This window comes from Rhopilema esculentum, chromosome 14 (genome assembly GCF_057945365.1).
Source record: "Rhopilema esculentum isolate cy_ngs chromosome 14, ASM5794536v1, whole genome shotgun sequence".
NCBI classification, from domain to species: Eukaryota; Metazoa; Cnidaria; class Scyphozoa; order Rhizostomeae; family Rhizostomatidae; genus Rhopilema; species Rhopilema esculentum.
The window spans coordinates 4,710,951-4,731,331 of NC_142828.1; the positions used below are offsets into that span (position 1 = coordinate 4,710,951).

General features: G+C 40.1%; 1 protein-coding gene and 1 long non-coding RNA gene across 2 annotated transcripts; one reads left to right on the forward strand and one right to left on the reverse strand.

The window, feature by feature from the left end:
- Positions 1-5,675: 5,675 nt before the first annotated feature.
- Positions 5,676-18,675, forward strand: LOC148958530 (uncharacterized). The gene is made up of 2 exons (XR_016144583.1): positions 5,676-7,915; positions 15,524-18,675. It is a non-coding gene; the product is annotated as an uncharacterized LOC148958530 (long non-coding RNA).
- LOC135696355 (profilin) lies at positions 17,815-20,230 on the reverse strand. The gene is made up of 2 exons (XM_065215726.2): positions 20,071-20,230; positions 17,815-18,777 (listed from the first exon to the last, which is right to left on the reverse strand). Exon 2 carries the CDS (start codon positions 18,771-18,773, stop codon positions 18,345-18,347), a length of 429 nt encoding a protein of 142 aa, XP_065071798.2. The 5' UTR covers positions 18,774-18,777; positions 20,071-20,230; the 3' UTR covers positions 17,815-18,344.
- Between the last annotated feature and the right edge of the window lie 151 nt (positions 20,231-20,381).

The window sequence follows — 20,381 nt, forward strand, 5'->3', positions numbered from 1 at the left end:
TGTCCAACTTTATTCAAAATCGTGTCTAGTGACAAACGGGGTATTTTATCCCCTCACTAATGACCAGCCGTACTCCCCCCCCCCCCTTCTCCTTGTTTGGAACTTGGCAGAAACACCTCAAATCTGGAATTCTACAGAAAGAGCCTGGAAAATATGAAACTCCTGCAAGTATTAATGGAAGATTAAGCCATATGTTTTGAAAATAACTTATTAAAGTATTCCAATCTTTCCTCAAACTTAAATAATTTTCGTTACTGAAAAATATCTGTGTTTTTTCTTAAAAGATTCTTTGTCCTTTTTACCATGTCTTTCTCATACAGAAGGAGCCCATCAATCTGCAAAATTATCAATTTGCACAAACTGGTGGCATGAGGATCCCTTAGAACCTATTTTTTCAAATTATGTTGTCAGATATCTTTCTGAAAAGTCAATAGTTTTATAAGTACATGTTCATGCCTGACCATAATTACGCATAATTGTACGGGCATCATACCAGGCTAGTAGGAGCTAAAGCCCCTCTTTATTTTTTCAAAGAAACGCATATTTTTCCAGGGACAAGCCCCCGTTTTGCTGGCAATATAATTCCCCATTTTGTCATGCATTGCATGGGGTTTTAAGAATGAATTATGACATAAATATACTAATTTGATAACGGGCTATGCTCGAAACGTCGTTTATTAATTCGTTAATTTTCCCAAGTATAATTCCTAGTTTAATTGAATTATGACATAGTTTGCAGTAAACTGATTCCCAGCTACACAAATTTGAGACACACTTTGCTTACCCGACATCTGTCCTGGCCATGTGCAAATTTTTGAACCATTCCATTAGTTCCTTGTGTACCAAAAAGCTTTTTTGTACCTGTATGTAGACGAGCTGTAAGTCTGTAGAAAACGGAATTTTACTGATTGCACTTGCAAGGTACACTCGTAAACCACAGTAAAATCCGGGTCAAGCCACTTGAAGCTTTAAGATAAAAAAACCTCTTCGAATAAACATTGTCATACATTGATACATGGATGTGCCATGCGATATTGTAAATGAGACATGCTACCACAACCGCAAAGCAAAGATAATCGGCGTAACAGGTCAAAAGATTTTCAGACCTCAACTAGTAATTTTGATAAAGAAGTTATGGAAACTTCCGTTTACATGGAATTTTTTGCATTTTCAAAACTTATGCTAGTTTCAAACATGGTTTTAATTGTGTGCCTTAAGAGTTCTAGAAAGTGGAGAAATCGAGAAATGCTTTCGTCCAGAAAACGTTTACCGTAACATTAAAGTCTACTAGAAAGCACAAGCTGTGCGAAAAGAAGCAGAAAAAACCGGCGCTTTTTTCAATTCGCAACCTTATTCCGCATGCGCAGTAGAAAAGTTAACAGGGCTCAACCCTCTTTCGCGTTAACAATACATTCTTACAGACCAAAGAAGTCAGGGCCGAGTCAGCCCGGGCCGAGTCAGCCCGGGCCGAGTCAGCCCGGGCCGAGTCAGCCCGGGCCGAGTCAGCCCGGGCCGAGTCAGCCCGGGCCGAGTCAGCCCGGGCCGAGTCAGCCCGGGCCGAGTCAGCCCGGGCCGAGTCAGCCCGGGCCGAGTCAGCCCGGGCCGAGTCAGCCCGGGCCGAGTCAGCCCGGGCCGAGTCAGCCCGGGCCGAGTCAGCCCGGGCCGAGTCAGCCCGGGCCGAGTCAGCCCGGGCCGAGTCAGCCCGGGCCGAGTCAGCCCGGGCCGAGTCAGCCCGGGCCGAGTCAGCCCGGGCCGAGTCAGCCCGGGCCGAGTCAGCCCGGGCCGAGTCAGCCCGGGCCGAGTCAGCCCGGGCCGAGTCAGCCCGGGCCGAGTCAGCCCGGGCCGAGTCAGCCCGGGCCGAGTCAGCCCGGGCCGAGTCAGCCCGGGCCGAGTCAGCCCGGGCCGAGTCAGCCCGGGCCGAGTCAGCCCGGGCCGAGTCAGCCCGGGCCGAGTCAGCCCGGGCCGAGTCAGCCCGGGCCGAGTCAGCCCGGGCCGAGTCAGCCCGGGCCGAGTCAGCCCGGGCCGAGTCAGCCCGGGCCGAGTCAGCCCGGGCCGAGTCAGCCCGGGCCGAGTCAGCCCGGGCCGAGTCAGCCCGGGCCGAGTCAGCCCGGGCCGAGTCAGCCCGGGCCGAGTCAGCCCGGGCCGAGTCAGCCCGGGCCGAGTCAGCCCGGGCCGAGTCAGCCCGGGCCGAGTCAGCCCGGGCCGAGTCAGCCCGGGCCGAGTCAGCCCGGGCCGAGTCAGCCCGGGCCGAGTCAGCCCGGGCCGAGTCAGCCCGGGCCGAGTCAGCCCGGGCCGAGTCAGCCCGGGCCGAGTCAGCCCGGGCCGAGTCAGCCCGGGCCGAGTCAGCCCGGGCCGAGTCAGCCCGGGCCGAGTCAGCCCGGGCCGAGTCAGCCCGGGCCGAGTCAGCCCGGGCCGAGTCAGCCCGGGCCGAGTCAGCCCGGGCCGAGTCAGCCCGGGCCGAGTCAGCCCGGGCCGAGTCAGCCCGGGCCGAGTCAGCCCGGGCCGAGTCAGCCCGGGCCGAGTCAGCCCGGGCCGAGTCAGCCCGGGCCGAGTCAGCCCGGGCCGAGTCAGCCCGGGCCGAGTCAGCCCGGGCCGAGTCAGCCCGGGCCGAGTCAGCCCGGGCCGAGTCAGCCCGGGCCGAGTCAGCCCGGGCCGAGTCAGCCCGGGCCGAGTCAGCCCGGGCCGAGTCAGCCCGGGCCGAGTCAGCCCGGGCCGAGTCAGCCCGGGCCGAGTCAGCCCGGGCCGAGTCAGCCCGGGCCGAGTCAGCCCGGGCCGAGTCAGCCCGGGCCGAGTCAGCCCGGGCCGAGTCAGCCCGGGCCGAGTCAGCCCGGGCCGAGTCAGCCCGGGCCGAGTCAGCCCGGGCCGAGTCAGCCCGGGCCGAGTCAGCCCGGGCCGAGTCAGCCCGGGCCCAGTCAGCCCGGGCCCAGTCAGCCCAGGCCCAGTCAGTTTTTAGGCCCAATGTCCCCCCCTGTGTCACCATCTCTCTGAACCCCTCTATTATATTGCCAATTATGTCACTTCTCACATTCCCTCCCCCCGGCCTTCGCTATACATTCATTTGAAATGAAGAGCAAAGCAAAAAAGCATAATTTCTTTTTTATCCAAAAACTTTGCAGATCTAAATTTGCGGAAATTATATTTTTAAAAAGTAGCGAACATTAAAACAACTCTGAAAGCTACCTTTTTAAGCCTGCCTCGTTTGGTATTTCTCCAGCTCCGAATTCCCAGGAATATCCTTTAATTATGCTTCTTCCTATGGAAATCTTTGTCCATAGTTTTGATTCATATTTCAAGTAATCAAGAAAATCAACAAAACTGATTTCTCTACGATGTTCGTTGCTTCATTGTTTAATCTATAGAAACTAATAACTCTTACAAATCTGAACGTGTTTCAAAGATATGGTGAGTTTTTTAGGCAGCTACTGCGATCGGAGAAAAACAGCTCACAGCGCTGACTTACAGCTAAAATTTAACTGTACCCAAGAGAGGAAAAGATTGAATGGTGTAACCTGTTGTTTAGAATGCATTGAGCATATTTTGTCTACGCAAAATTGAACTGATAGAATGACTGATAATACATTTAGAAAACTACAATATGAGTACAAGGAAGAAATAATGTTCAAAATAGCTCTGAAAAGTGGAACAAAATTCACTTGAACTCTTCGTCTGACGCTTATTAATGAATACAAATGAAATTATTTCCAATCGAAAGCCCGGTTTACACAACAAAAAGCTACCCGGGTTCAGCCTGTGTTGAGTTCACCCAGGGTAAACTCTGTTCAATTTGTATTCTGAACGGAAAGTGGGTCTAAACTTGGTTTCCAAACGCAATTGTGAGTCAGCCCGTATTGAGTCAACAGTCAACTCTGATTCTTTCTTGAATAATTTTGAAAGGTTTTCTGCCGAACGTTACGTTTCTTTTCACTTACATTTTTCATATCCCCTTTCTTTCTCTTCCTGCTTTCTCCAATTGTTTCTACTGATTTCCTTTTCATTTCTTCATCTTTTTCCATTTCTGCTGTTTGTTTTTCTTTAACTTGCTGGGATGCTGCTTGCTGATCAGCAATTGCTGCATCAAAAAGCTCCCTTATCTTGCTAGGAGAACATGTTTTTCTGTGTGCTCAGGATTAATTCCACTTGCACGTTCTTCTGTTCTATTTTTGGACTTTTTGTTGGTGAAAATATTCTGGAAGCGATCTCTCACTGCTCTGCAGGATACAACAAATTTTGGCCTTTCTACCTGCGAAAAATTATCCACAGTTATCCACCCATCGCTTCTCGGTCCACCAGGACACGGCGAAATTTCCCGGTACGTCCTTGCTTCGAGTAATATTTTTCAAAAAACTTGAAAACTTTCGAAAGGCAATTATCAATATTCGCACAGAACTAAAATTGATTACAACCATCAATTGACCTCTCGAAAGAACGTTGCATAAAAAGTTCGCCGTGGTTATGGTTTCGGCGTCATAGATTTTACAGTTTAGTTTAGCTTCACCATTATATTGAATGGTTTTCCGAAATCTTCAAAAACGCCCAAGACTTGTGATTAACCAAGACTTACCAGCGCAAATTAGTTTCTTCACTTATGACTAATGCGAATTATTTCAAATTCCTGATATCGAAAAGCTGAGAGGGTTCTCACATTTGAAGCATTAACTGAGTACAATCCTATGTTCTTTCCATTCAGAATGGTTGTATCTGGATAAGATTATCGATGCGTTGGCAGTTGGGTCTGGGAACGTTTGCATATTACCTAATCAGAGATGGAGGGAGGGGGTTCACACAATTTTTACGGTCATAATGATCAATAAATGATGCAAATTAGATGATAATTTAGGGGGAAGAGGATTTTTCCCAATGTTGCCTATTTTTGTTATGTAATTTGTGCATTTTCCTTTCTTGAATGATAATGCTCTTTCCAGGGCCTATTTTAGTGTGCAGTATTACACATTTTGTGCAGTATTAATTTAAAAACATGCAGTATTGATTTCGAAAATGTGCAGTATTGAATTTTGGGATTTGTGGAAATGTCTTTTTGCGGCTATCCCAGATTCCTGCTTTGTTCACAAAATGTGAATTTTCCTCCTCACTTCGATATAGAGTTCATGTATTGTAATTCTCGTATAACCATCGGAAAGACCCTCTTATCAAAACTTAAAACAAAGCGAAATGCCCAGAACCAAAAACAAAACATCTCCTGTAAATGTCAGCATTGCTGTAAATTTCGTAATTTGATCTTTTCGCAGATAAACCATTCAGTAATAATTTATCAGTTGCCCTATCATGCTCTGGGCATCTAGCAGAAGCTCATTCAACTTAACTAAAAGAGCCTAATAAAATATTTTAGTTAATAGATCACATTTCTTCAAGCAGACCCAACAACCTCTGTAATGTATCGGTCGTAAAAATCGATATTACAGATCACTATATGACACACGGTATTAGAAAATTAAACGCTAGAGTTCATGTCAATGACGTGAAATTTAAGACAGAGTCACGCAGTTTGAAAAATGATGACAGTGACTCTTTCCTTAAGGACTTGCGTAGTATTGACTGGGAGGTGGCTATGTCATGTAGATCGGATGACCCTTATAAGATGGCTAGCAATTTCTACGATCTCTTTCTCGCTGTCTTGGATGTGCATGCCCCGTTGAAAAAAGGACCGCTAAGACGGGGCATGCACATGTACCATGGATTTCCCCAAGCATCAAGAATTTGATGTGCGAGAGAGACCGTATTAAGAGACGGGCTGAGAGAGATCCAGCACTATGGTCAAGATATAAGCAGCTTCAAAACCAGGGGCGGTCTGGCGTCAAATTTGCAGGGTGGCTAGAAAACTCAAGGGCCCGGTTTAGGGCGTGGCGGGAAAAATTGAGCCACACCCACTAAATATGTGGCTTAGAATACGATTGATTCAATAAAGATTGATAATAAAGCAATACGCTAAACAGCAGCAGTATATCGACTTTAATTCGCAAATTCGGACCCAATTGGATCCATACCTTTCCTCTCGTGTAAACAGGCTTTAAAATCTTAAAATCCCATGTAGAGTTAAGAATCAAGATCAAAACTTATTTGAATTCTCAGAGTTTCAACTCTTTTCGAAGAAGTGCAAATGAATCAGCAAATTGGCCAATGACTTGCTCGTAATCAAGTGGAAAGTTTTCTCTTCTTTTGAAATTATCAGTAGCGCTGAATAATCTTTCAAAGGAAACTTGGGTGCAGCTAAGTGTCATCAAGCATTTATACGCGTTGTAGAGGGAAGGGTATGCTGCTAGGTGCATGTTGTATTCATTTATTCTTTTAAAAAAACCAGTAAATTTAGGCTCAGACTGACTGTTCTTAATTTTCGCAAAAATCCAAGGGTGGATTGTCCTTAATTTGTTCTTAAATTAATAGGGTGTAAGCAGTGCGATTGCTAGCTTTTGCGCTCTTGGGAGGTGTTCAGGCATTATTTGCCAACAAAGTGAGTGAGACAGCCTTCATTTGACGACAAGATTGAATATTCACCGAAAAGCAACCACACATGGCTAAAAATCCTCGTTTTGGGATAAAATGTTGTTCAAAAATGCATTAAACAGTAATTCAGCCTTAGCTTGTTCCTAATTTGATCTCAACTTTTGACCAGTTTTGATGCTCATATTCTTATAAAATTGTTATATATGATAAAATCTATAAATATATAAAAAAATAAAAATGAGCGTCGGTACAAAGTTTTGAATGCGCAGGGTATGCACAGTTGGTAAGCTTTCACACTTTTGATGAAGGGTGTCGATGTCGATTTTGGGGTCCTTTCTCTCTTTGTGAATCACCACCTTGAAAGTCACAGATTTCCTCTCCATATGTTTCTTCTCTAAGAGCTTGTTCCTTGAGATCATCTGTTTTCAGGGTCTCTATTTCCACCAGTTGTTGTTTTCACTTGATCGATAAGCTGCTGGTAGCAATTTGCAAATGCCAGCAATTCTGACATTCTAAGAACTTGAAATCTTGAAAAAAGTCTCTTCTTGCTCTTTTGCTTCCTCTTTGTGTCAACAAATCTTCTTTGCATTGTTAAATCCTGATACAGATCTCTGTAACCAGATGATAGTGACGACCCCTTGTCATCTCTCTTCTGAATTTCCTGTTTTGAATTTTACGTTATTTTCATTTACTGAAGCACCCCTCCCAATAATTGCAGCCTAAGCCTCATGTCCTGTAAAACAGTGTACTAAGTGGAAATAAATACAATGAGCAGCCGCCCCCCCCCCACCAATATGAATTTCGTTCCCACAGTACTGTCTCTGACAGTCAGATACCCTGGGCATCAGAGCCACATAAATTAGAGAGCGGAAATAGAAGATAAGAGTACGCTCATTCGCTTCTCTACTTGACATTCTGTTTACGCGCTCGAAATTTTGTGGCTCTGGGACCCAGGGTACACGTAAGATTGAACACATGGCTGAAATAACGGAAACCAGGGTTTGGGTGGTTTGAAGCGCATGTATTGGGACTTTAATCGCAATATAATCAGTCTAGGGTATTAATTTCTCCTACGCGGAAAGGCTCGTAAATTTTTTGCACATAGCCACTTTGCCACCCGGGCCAGACCGCCCCCCGTACTGCTTCCCATTTCCCATTATTATAAAGGAAACATACAATAGTAAACAGCCTGAGAATAATTGGGAGGGCTCAGTCACCCCCCCCCTCCCTCCCTCCACCGCTTTCGACGGCCCTGGATGGCTTTGAAAAAGGAAACATGTCATATTTCAGACAATGTAAAACTTTTTTAAGTTTTTTGTTATTGATCTTTCCTTGATGATTTGTTATGGACGACTGGACATGGACAAGGAGGACCGCATAAAACAGAAAGGTGCCATTTAAAGATTCCCGGAGGCAACGGACGGAAATTTGTACCTGTTTGGCGTGTTATTTTGTGGTAGATATCCTACGATTTTTAGGTCTAGACGTCTGATTTTGCTGCCTCGACCTTATTGGTTATTTTCATACAATTGTTATGCTTGTTTTGTCTATAACATACGAACCCCTTTCAAATCTTTTCAAGTTCAGCCTACCCATGAGCGCCCAGGCTAGACAAACATGAACACTTCCTTTTGATTGTTCAAGTTTTCGAAACCCTGGTAAAACTAAAGGATGGGTATCAGTGTTTCAACGTAATCTGTCATTGAAAACATCACTGTTCGCTTCGATAAAAAAGCCTGCAAGTTTCAAGACTCCAGTAGCTGCTAAAAGTTGATTTCAGTGCAAGGAGTTAGAACTATCAACCAATATCAAGCCCTAAAAATGCTGGCAAGAACCGTTTCTGTCATCTTTATTACAACATTTTTGATTATATTTATTATAAACTTGCATTCCGACTTGTTGCTAAAAGTGATGATGAAGAAATTTTGCCATAAATACAACTACAATACAGCCCACTGTGGGAGCGCCGGTCTGCATGACAGTCCAATGGATTCAATGTCCAAGGTCACAACAGATGTAGACAAATGGTCGAAAATATTTAAAATTTCTTCACTGATCCCATCTTCGTTCACAGTTTTTGTTCTCGCAGCAGTATTAGGAACAGTCAGAAATAAGGAAAGAGTTGGTTTATTTGTCTCGGTTATACTCGCTCTGCAAAGCCTCGTTTATTTGACGATTTCTATCTGTCGTTCTTCACGAGTGGAGCATCTTTTTGCTGGCGTTGTACTTAACATATTCATTGGCGATTTGCCTGGTGCCATATTATTTTGCTGGGCTCTTGCTGCTTTTGTGACAAAAGCTACAATGGCAAGATCACTCGTTTTTGTTGTCATTGAAGGCATGGTATATTTGGGAGAAAGTTCAGCCCACTTTGTATCACAATTTGTCCCAGATCATATCATCCCATTCTCGTATTTTTTTGCTGCAACCTTCACATTGTCTGTTTTTGTTTTCCTGCTTCTTTACTTTGTTCTTCCAACATCAGATGAAATCATCTCTTTTAACTTCAGTGAAAAAGATTCAGAAAAGTACAGCCAAATAAAAATGGGCATTATTGACTTCCTTTTTAACCCATTACTTGCAATTAGCAATGAATATATAGCAGGTATATTACTGGCTGGATTTTTGACCGAATTTGGCAAACATTTATTTGATTCTGTTGTTCATCACTACCTCATAAGTGCTCCTCTTCAACAGTCTTATTATAAAAGCAAAATTTATGTCTGGGGTACAACAGCATTTCAAGGTTTTGCTGGTATTGCAGTTGGAAAATTTTTGACCATGGTGATGTATGCAACAGATGCGACTTTGATTCTGATCTCACTCAGCTGCTCAGCATTTTGGATGGTCTTCATTGCATACACTGGAATAGATATAATGTTATTGATAATAACAATTTGTTTTTCTGGTTTCTTACCACTTGCAATGGCATGTTTACGAAGTACAGCTACAAAGGAAAACAACCTACTGGATGACTATTTTGTTTTTATGCTTGGTATCATGTCTTCATTTGCTAATATCTCCAAGGCAACACTTGTATACAGCAGTCACATTTTCATCAATGCAAACAGGATGATCTATCAACCATTTACACTCATTCTGGCTGGCATTGTTCATCTTGTTGCATTTATAGTGGTTGCATCAATCAGTTGGACTTTTAACAAGCCTATTATTGAAATGCCCCTACAGAAAAAAGTCAAAGGAGCAAATCTTCAGAAAAGATTACTGACAAACACAGTGGAAAAAAGTGTAGTTGAACCAGAAGAGCAAACTGAGAAGGACCGATTACTTGATGAATATTGATTTCATTCAGATTTCAATTTAGAGCATAAGTTACAGGGTAATGGCTGAAAATATGAACATGGTTTGACAGTGACAGTGCCTTGTTATGCTAAATAAAGCAACTGGGTACTGTAGATCTATAATAGTCACACCATAACTCTTTTTTTGGATACCTCTTCTTTTATACCAGAAACCGTTTCTTGAACACTGGAAACAAGTATTAATAAAACAATTATTTCCTTTCACGCAGCCTTTTTGAAAAATAAAAAGGATAATATATTCTTATCCTAGGCAGGTTGGCAACAAAGGTTTTACCACACAGGAACTACAGAAGTATAGGGGGATGCTGCTGGAGCTTAGACCCCCATACAAAAGTTGCCTTGCTCTTGGTTTTTTATAATGTTTAGCCCCCCTCAATCCATAATTTGCTTTGTGGTCCTTGGTGCTATAGATTTTGGAATGCTACAGCTTAATGGCTTTGCTTGTGAAAATGTTCCCTGTTTCTTTACCTGTTTTTGTATGTGAGCAATGCCTAAAAACATGTTATTTTTTTTATTTTATCACTGGTAGAACAACATTGTGTAGAGGACAATATGCTTCATAATTAGGTAGTTAGTATTTTTCCTTGGTAAAATAATTTTTATAAGAGCATGCTAGATCAGTAGCATCTTCTGAAACTAGGCTGGGAAGCACTAGGCTGCCGAAGATGGAGCAGATGCCTTACTCTGTTCTGCAAAATCTTTAATAATTTAACTCCAGGTAAAACTAAGAATCCAATCCCACAGGATATTGTTGCATGGAAAAGAGCCAGAACAGAAAAATTTAAAACTCACCGCTTAGAAAATTTTTATGCTCACTGCTTATCTGAATGGAGTTAAATTGATTGGGAGACTAGACTTGCACCATCCATCACTTTTTTTAAGAAGAAGCTTCTATCAATTATCATACCCCCTGTAAGATCTACCTCTGGCATTAATGACCCAACAGGTCTATCATATCTCATGTTGGTCTCAGCAAATTAGATTTTAACAAATTCAAGCACAATTTTCAGGATACCATAAACCCAATGTGCCCTTCAAACGATGGCATCAATGATAGGCAACACTCCTTGCTGCTCTGCCTTTCCCTTGCAGTACCACGTAGAGATCTTCTTGCTTTGGAAATTCAAATCTTAAAAATAATGGTCCAATGCAGATTTTATTGCATGGTGATAAAAACTTTTTAAATTAACTAAATAAAAATATACTCCTGCTAACTTTAGAAGTTATCCGAAAATCTGGTCGATTTGATTAGAAAATTTAAGCATTCCATAATAAACCACACAGATGCAACCACCATGTGCCGTTTAGGTAAAGGTGTTATTCTTCCTTTGTTTTTGTTTTCTTTTTCTTTTAGAACGTCTATTTAACTTCTAATTTTTTCTAATTTTAACTTTAAAGACTCATTGCTAACAATGAGCCTTTGCGAGGGTGGCAAATTATCCAGGCGACAATCCAAACAATGGCAGTAAACTTCTACGGATTAACCATAATTGATTTCAGACTGTCTGAAAATGCAGTATGGGATGCTTGCGTAGCGCAATGGGTCATTGTTAGCAATGAGTCTTTAAAAGTCATAGCCTTCTGCTCCCCAGGGTATCGTCACAGTAGTACTGTATAGTTATTTGTATTGTAAATTTGTATTGTAATCTTTTAGTGGATATTAGAAAACAAGGCTTTGTTGCTAACTCTTCGATTGTAGCTAAAGTTTCGTTGCCAAAAAGATCTGTCATGAAAGCTGGATTTTGATCTGCTTTTGTAATAAAGTCCTCAATTTTGTGGAACTATATGTTTCTTACATCTGGATGAGCATTGTATTGGTATGCCGTATTTCTATGGTTTGTTCAATAGACAACCAAAGATCATTTCCATTATCTTTGTAAGCATTGCACTCTTTTAGACCAAGCGAGCAAGTGTGACTATCGTCACCAATTCACGGAATTTTCAAGACCAATTCTGTTAGGTCAATTTCGATATGCTGATTACGAAAATCGATGTTATACGGGGAAATTCGGTATCAGAAAGCTTTTATTTCATGTTCAAACCTTGTTTTCATCAAATTTTGAACATCGAGAAAAAGGTTTTAAATTAGTTGATTCTCGTCAATTTCGATATGCTGATTTCGAAACTTGATGTTATACGGGGAAATTCGGTATCAGGAAGCTGCTATTTCATATTCAAACCTCATTTTCGTCAAATTTTGAATATCGAGTAAAAGGTTTTAAATTAGTTGATTCTCGTCAATTTCGATATGCTGATTACGAAAATCGATGTTATACGGGGAAATTCGGTATCAGGAAGCTGCTATTTCATATTCAAACCTCATTTTCGTCAAATTTTGAATATCGAGTAAAAGGTTTTAAATTAGTTGATTCTCGTCAATTTCGATATGCTGATTACGAAAATCGATGTTATACGGGGAAATTCGGTATCAGGAAGCTGCTATTTCATATTCAAACCTCATTTTCGTCAAATTTTGAATATTGAGTAAAAGGTTTTAAATTAGTTGATTCTCGTCAATTTCGATATGCTGATTTCGAAACTTGATGTTATACGGGGAAATTCGGTATCAGGAAGCTGCTATTTCATATTCAAACCTCATTTTCGTCAAATTTTGAATATCGAGTAAAAGGTTTTAAATTAGTTGATTCTCGTCAATTTCGATATGCTGATTTCGAAACTTGATGTTATACGGGGAAATTCGGTATCAGGAAGCTGCTATTTCATATTCAAACCTCATTTTCGTCAAATTTTGAATATCGAGTAAAAGGTTTTAAATTAGTTGATTCTCGTCAATTTCGATATGCTGATTTCGAAACTTGATGTTATACGGGGAAATTCGGTATCAGGAAGCTGCTATTTCATATTCAAACCTCATTTTCGTCAAATTTTGAATATCGAGTAAAAGGTTTTAAATTAGTTGATTCTCGTCAATTTCGATATGCTGATTTCGAAACTTGATGTTATACGGGGAAATTCGGTATCAGGAAGCTGCTATTTCATATTCAAACCTCATTTTCGTCAAATTTTGAATATCGAGTAAAAGGTTTTAAATTAGTTGATTCTCGTCAATTTCGATATGCTGATTTCGAAACTTGATGTTATACGGGGAAATTCGGTATCAGGAAGCTGCTATTTCATATTCAAACCTCATTTTCGTCAAATTTTGAATATCGAGTAAAAGGTTTTAAATTAGTTGATTCTCGTCAATTTCGATATGCTGATTTCGAAACTTGATGTCATACGGTGGAAAGCTCAACGTATTGGTATATTTTTCATGCTTAAACATCATTTTCTGAATTCCAGTAAAAATCTAAAGTTTAACTTATTCCATCTGTGTGCTGATTCCAGGAATTCATGTCATCAATTGATGATCCGTTTTCTCAAGATGTTTATCAGCTGGCCAAAAAAACTTTTCACAAGATCTTTCACACTTAATTAATATTCTTTGACAGTGCTCTCGAGAGGTTTTCCTGTTTCTAAAAAGGGGGACAAGTCTATCCTTAACAACTATCGTCAAATCAATCAAATCAATCAATCAATCAAAAACTTTATTAATGTGTCAAAAAATATTTAGTTTACAAGCTAATTGGGGACACAACGAAAAAAGTATATAAAGTTAAATTAGAGCATAAAATATGAAATTACAGTATAATTATTAAAACATAAAAACTTCTAAAAATCCTATGTACAACTAAACTAAAGTCTGCAGTCTAAAAGAGTTTCTAAGTCCATTCTTCTTATACATTTCTTGAATTGGGTTATTGTTGTCACCTCCTTGATAGCTCTCTTTAATTTGCTCCACAGATATGGGCCAAAGTATCTTACTGCCCTGGAATCCATTGGTGAGAGTAGAGTAATATTTCTTGACATTTCCAAAGCCTTTGATCGTGTCTGGCACAAAAGTATTTTCATATCTCCCTAAGTATAGTCTGCATTAAAACCCTTATAAATTGGTTTGACAGCCTACTCTCTGACAATCCTATAGCCGTTAGCGTTGACGTCTCCGCTCAATGATTGCTGGTTCTCCACAGGATTCTTTCATATCTTCTATTTTGTTCATCCTAGTAAAAATGATCTACTAACTTCCACCGCTACAAGTATTCATTATTTTGCCAATGACACTAATCTGTTCACTCCTTTCTCCTCTATTCCCACCATAATTATTTTATCAACAACCCTTCACAGAACTATTTCGACCTCACTTCTTACCGATGACATGGCAAAAAGGGGATAGAGATAAAAAGCTGTCATTTCACGCAAACGCAACCATGACTTTTATTACGACACAGGTTCCTTTACGGACAACATAACGTGACAATTGCATCATTGTGCTGTAAATAGGTTCTTTTGTATTACTTAATTATTATTTCAAGGTTCTGCTAAGGGTATATAAAGGGTTCTTTCATAAGTTAGGTTTAGTCTTGTCGAAACTTTTGTCCTACTGCTAGAAGCTCTGTCCTTCGTTTTGTCGTGCCTGTTGAAGCTATGCCGTCATTTGTCGAACTTGTTTTTTTCAGTCGTTAGTCGAATCATTGCCGTAAAAAGAAGAATTTTGATTTTATCTGCCGTTGCCGTATTTTTTAGCATTTCTGCCTAAAACGAGCTCACGTTGGTAAAACCCCCTTTTAAGTGGTTTTACACTTTCCTTTTGTCTTAAGAAGGGTACCGATTTGAACATTTCTACTTCTTTGTCACAATTAGGCCTCTCTTGTTCATGTAATCTTAATTTGAAATCTAAATTTCTTCAGATTCAAAACATCCCTCTAAAAAACTTAGGTTTCTCTCTAGTGCATGTGGATTCTTCTATACATCACAACTCTAAATTATTTATAGGCCTTGAATTTGTCCTTCCGTGAAGTACTGCTTTCATAATTGGGGTCGTGCTCCAAAGCCTTGCTTGTGCTTCCTTGAAAAATTCCAATCCAATGCAAATCAAAGTCTCTTTAGCCTCTTTCTAATCGGGTGCTCGGTGCTGTGTTGCCATGTTCCCAATTGATAATAGATTTTACCAGGGACTTTGCTTTCAGCAGATCAGACATATGATCCCAGGTCCCCTGAGATATGTACATAATACAGATACCAGATTCTCCTCCAATGCACACCCTTTCCAAGTCTATTTGTCCAATTCATGAACTCTGTGCCAAAACTCATTTCCTCCTTAGATCTTGTAAACTTTGTATGCTCATTTCGTCTTTCTTCTTCCCAAATCCTTACAGCCTATCTGTCTTAAAAACTGAAATTGCAAATCCTGATCTTTACCAAATCCATTATTCCTACCAATATTCCTGGAGTTCGCGTTTTTGGGTGAATCCATGAGCATCGTTTTGCGAAAAGCCAATTTTAAGGAAATCTGCAAAAATGAACTGCAGCTCTTTTGAGCTCCACATAACAATAGCTTTAGGATATAAAATTTCCTCTAATCTATAAAATTTTATAAGAATTTAAGGGCAAATATGGCTAGAGGCCACCGAGAGGTTTCAGAGGCTCTAGGGCAAAATGGAAAGATGGAGACCCTGCGAGCAGAAAATGTTTGCAACCACACCCTTCCCATTAGCTAAAAATGCATCTCAGAAAATCTCTAGCAATTATTTCTTGCAGTCATTTCTTATAGTCGTTAGCTTGCTCCTTATAGCAAGTTATTTGCAATACACTCTTTTTTGTACGAACCAGTGAATTCGAGTTCAGGTTGAATGTTTTTTCAAAAGTATGAGGGTGGATTGTTCTTATTTTGTTCTTTTTAGGTTGTAAGCAGTGCGATTGCTAGCGTTTTCGCTCAAGGGAGGTGTTCAGGCCAACAAAGTGAGTGAGACAGCCTTCATTTGCCCACAGGTTTGAATATTTATCGAAGAAGAACCCACATATGGCTAAAAGTCCTCGTTTTTTTGATAAAACGTTGTTCAAAATTGTATTTTACAGTAGTTCAGCCTCAGCTTGTTCTTGATTTGTTTTTAACTTTTGACCAATTTTAGGCTCGTGTTCCTTTAAAATTGTTCTTATAAAAAGGAGTGTATTACAAAAAAGAAAGTTGACTATTACCAACTATGACCAATAAAATGAATGAATTATATGTTGAAATTTGGTCAAACTATGTTGAAATATGTTGAAATTTGGCCCAATCGGCAAATCCCTGGGAAAGCTGCTGACCTCAGTTTAATGCCACCGGTGATGCCAAACTACATTCGCACATAGCTAGATCAGCGTATGTTGCAAACATTTACAGAAATGCACACCAGTTGGAGTTAAGCATTGGCAGTCCATTTGATCTTGTTTGGGTGCAGCCGGTAACGCATCGTGGAGTAAAGACATATAATGTTACGGAGCTGCTTCTAAATGTCAATCAAGAAGCTGAAGAAGACAATATTGACCCAATGCAGGGCCGTCGCGAGGCAAGCCTTGTTGGGGGGGGGGGGGGGGGTGGACTACAAATTTACCTGATTAAAAATTTTTTGCCTGAAATTCTTTAGTTGCTGTCACAAACCTCTGCAATCTATATTGTCAATCTAACTCTGTATATAATTCGCAACTTTCATTTTAATTTGATAATAACGGAATTTTGCTAAAAGTTTTGTCAAATCTCTATATCGGAACGGGCAAAGGATATAGTTACTACCCGAGGCGGCACCGGATGCCGCCGAAGGTGCAGGATATTTTCGAATTTTGATGCTTCTAGTTCCCTGGAAAATGCACTCTTTCAAGCACATTTCACTGAAGCAATCCTCCTAATCCTATTGTAAATAATTTTTTTTTGAAAATGGCTTTGAGAAAAGCAAACATTTTAAAACATACTAAAAGCTTTTTCGTCTGACACTCCTCAGAGCATAAAACGTCAGAATAAGGTTCCGAAAGAACACGATGAAAAATATATACCCAGTTGTGGATCGAAATAGGCCAATCGCAAGCACTATACCGGTCTTGTGCGGAGCAGCTTTTCTCTAGAAATAATGAAAACGATAAATGCACAATTTCAGCATGAAAAAGGGACCAGTGCATTCAGAATTCCGCCGTATGTGATCAACCTTGGAAAACAGTATATCGAAATTGACGAGAATCAATGATTTACAAACTTTTGTTCAACGTTCAAATTTGGACGAAAACGAGGTTTGAACGTGAAATAGAGGCTTCATGGTACCGAATTTCTCCGTCTAACATCGATTTTCGTAATTAGTGTATCGAAATTGACCAATTAGAGTTACTCCTGCAAATTCACTCGATGGGTGACGAATTGACGATACCCCCATTCCTTGCTTGGTCTACAACATCGACTGCAAATTGACCTCCTCCTATCAAATTATCACCTTCCCATATTAGTGAATCGAATTTCAAAAATTGACAATCAACCAGGAACAAAATGCAATGGTAAACTGATAAACACAGTAACTTTGATATCAACTATAAAAAACCGCTCTTGGGCAGCCATTCCCGTATTCTGCTATCCAATAAATCTTCCCGTCTGGCCATTTTATTTTGACCCCCTCCCCCAAATTTACAAAAAATTCCCATCCCCTATAATTAAGTGCAGAAAGAGTAGTTGCTATGGAAGATAGCTTCTGGGGACAACTTTCAAGTGTATCATTTTCTCTCAGAAGAGAAATTTGAATCCTTAAGGTAGAGATCATTAAAGTACCTGCCAGGGTTGCACGATGTTTGGAAAAGTTTATGGCCAAATATTTACAGTTGCCATCCATATTTGTGCAGCCATACATTTCAAAAACAGTTAAAATTCTGCTAACTGTGTAGGGTAATAATGTAATCACAATTGACTTTGTATGTTACAAAATCTTTCCTTTGCTTTCATTCTTAATTATCTGTCATCTTTTATTATTCTAAGGAACTGCTGAATATTATCTGTGCAAATATTGTTGCTTCCTTCTACAACATGTAGCCAATAATTGGCCAGCCTTTTTTCTTGGGCTAAATTGATTTTGGTCAGAACCCTAGAGGAATTAGGCCAATTGTAAAAACAGCCAACTGGCAACCCAGGTACAAAGGTGTACTTTATGGCAGTAATAGGCCATAGAAAATGTCAAAGACATACATACAAAAGAGGCAGTCCAATCTTATCAACAACACATAGCTGTCTAAATTATTTCTACAGGCAAACCCAGTATCATTTGCAGCAATTTATCAGTACAAAAGTGATTGAATACTTAAAATCTTTTTAATCCTTCAGAGCCTTGTCTTGTAAACTTTTACAGCAAAATAAAAGTTTACAATAGTTTGGAGCATAAAAACTGAAACATGAAAGAGAAGCTACATATAAAAAGCATTTCTGTCAGCATTATAGATTTTCAAAGTAAAGGTTTCATAAATTTTGAACATCTTTCTGTAACTACCATTTCTAACATCTGATATTTATGTACCTGGGCAGCAAAGGTCTAAAAAAGGCTACTTAAATCCTCTTCACAAAATATGCCTCAGTTACCACTGAACTTTTTCATGCATCATAAGAAATGGAAAGAGTTTAATTGGTCTTCATTATTGCCTTACTTATCAAGAGATAATTTCATAATACATGAAGAAAATTAGTTCAGATTTCTTTCTATAAAAATGTCATTGTGTTTATTAGTAGCCACTGCCTGCCAAGTATGTGATAACTTTCTGGACAGCATCATTGCAGTTGCCATGTTGTGCACCTTCAGGGCAGTGAGCCACTATAACTAGCCCTGTGGCACTTGTTCCCTGCACTGTAATAGAACCACTACCCTTTTTCTTTCCTAGCGCAAGACGAGAATCTGAATCTATGCGAAGGAACTGGTATTTGATTCCACCAAGAACGATTCCTGTTGCCCCAAATTCACATTGGTCACCTTTATTCAATTCATTAAAAATTTTAGCTTTTTCAGCAGCAGATGCTACTAGAGAACCAGTATGGCCATCTGTTGTGTATGGGGCTCCATCTTTTCCAAAAATGCATGCTTTATCAATGTGAGCAGTACCATCAGCACTTTTGCTGTTTCCAATCAAATTATCGATATATGAATCCCAGCTCATTGTGCTAAAAATAATTTAAAGTTTGGACATATATAATATATGTTTTCATACATAGCTAATGAACTTTAAAAGGGATATGAAACAAAAATTGTGAAATCAAGGATCTGCAAAATCCTGCATAAGTTATCCATAAATACTAAAATAATGTGTCAAAGATGTCAAGGGTGGTCAGTTAGACAGCAACCATTTTTGAGAAAGGTCTGTAGAAAGCAAGATGAAAAATAAGTGATATCAACCCGGAACAGAGAATACACAGTTATGCAGTATTCAAGAATGATTACTGCATATATTTGAAAAATATTCTAGCTTTTTACTTCACTTCCTTGTTCAAGTGGGTGTTAAAACAGAAGGAAGTTAAATTGGGGGGTATATATAATTATTCAAGGCAAATAAAAAGTGGCAAGTAGCTAGGAAAAATCTGTCTCGGCTACTTTATGATAAGACAAAGTAAAAGAAAGCAAAACTAATTTTTTCCACAAAACAGAATATCAAAAATGCTCTTAACTGCTAAAGGTGGAAATACTGGTGAACACAGGAGCTCAGTTTGCTGTTAGCTATAATCGACGGGAGAGCTTTGAATATTAAGAGTGGTCCTATTTCATTTCTTTAGAAAAAGACATAAAAGGACTTCACGGTTTGCGTCGAAAGGGGGGCAAAGTTGACAACACACATATCGAAATAAAACTACCGACAATAGTTGGATAGGCGCATTCAAACTTTTCAAGATGATGAAAAATCCTCGCCGGACATGGAGAATGTTTTCCAAGAGAGCATCCAACTCTATAATAGCTGAAGCTATTAAGGCGAGGTCTGTGGCGGGGCGAAGGGAGACCATAACAACTTCCGTGAAGCATTTTGTCAATTTCAAAATTAGATAATTTCTTCAAAATAAATAATTTAACACATGGCCTTAGAAAAAAGGAGTTCACAATTTATTTGGTATTAATTTGTGCGGTCAAGTGAGAAGAACACGTCATTGAGTAACCTGCACCAGGACATCCACGCCCAAGAGTCGCATCGCCATTATTTCCTCCTTTTTCTGTGCGTTTGTAAAACGAATGAAAAAATTCTGTATCATAGCTTTCAAAAGGATGGCTTCGTTAAAAACAACAGGAGATATTTTCCATGTTACTTGTGAACTGAAACCGTTAACGAGAACAAATTTCAATTTACTCACTTGCTATGTGGCCTAATCTAAGAGGGAGTGCAAACCCTTTGAGAAATCTGACGACAAGGGTATGTGATCAAAACTGATAATTTTACAAATAGAAATAAAACATTAATGCGAGCTACTTACATTTCTATATTTTTCAGTAACACGGATTGTGAAGAGGCACTTTAGTTTATGCTGTCTACACCGTCAACCAGCCAGAGACTTCAGACAAGAGAGAATGATGGACGCAAGTAAGATTCACGTTGCTGCGCCCCGACTCGCCTTCCTGTCTCAAAATTGACCAATCAGACATAAATATCTCGTTAAGGTACGACTCAAAGTAGCAAGATTCACGGAGGCGTGGATAGCGACAACAGCATGCACAGGCAGGACAAGGAAATGCCGTGCTCTATCTCAAAAGCTGTTCAGAACTGCCCATAAAATGTTACCTTGAT

Bases quoted from the DNA above. Each gene is read 5' to 3' on its own strand.
- LOC135696355 (XM_065215726.2), bottom strand. From the start codon at position 18,773: ATGAGCTGGGATTCATATATCGATAATTTGATTGGAAACAGCAAAAGT.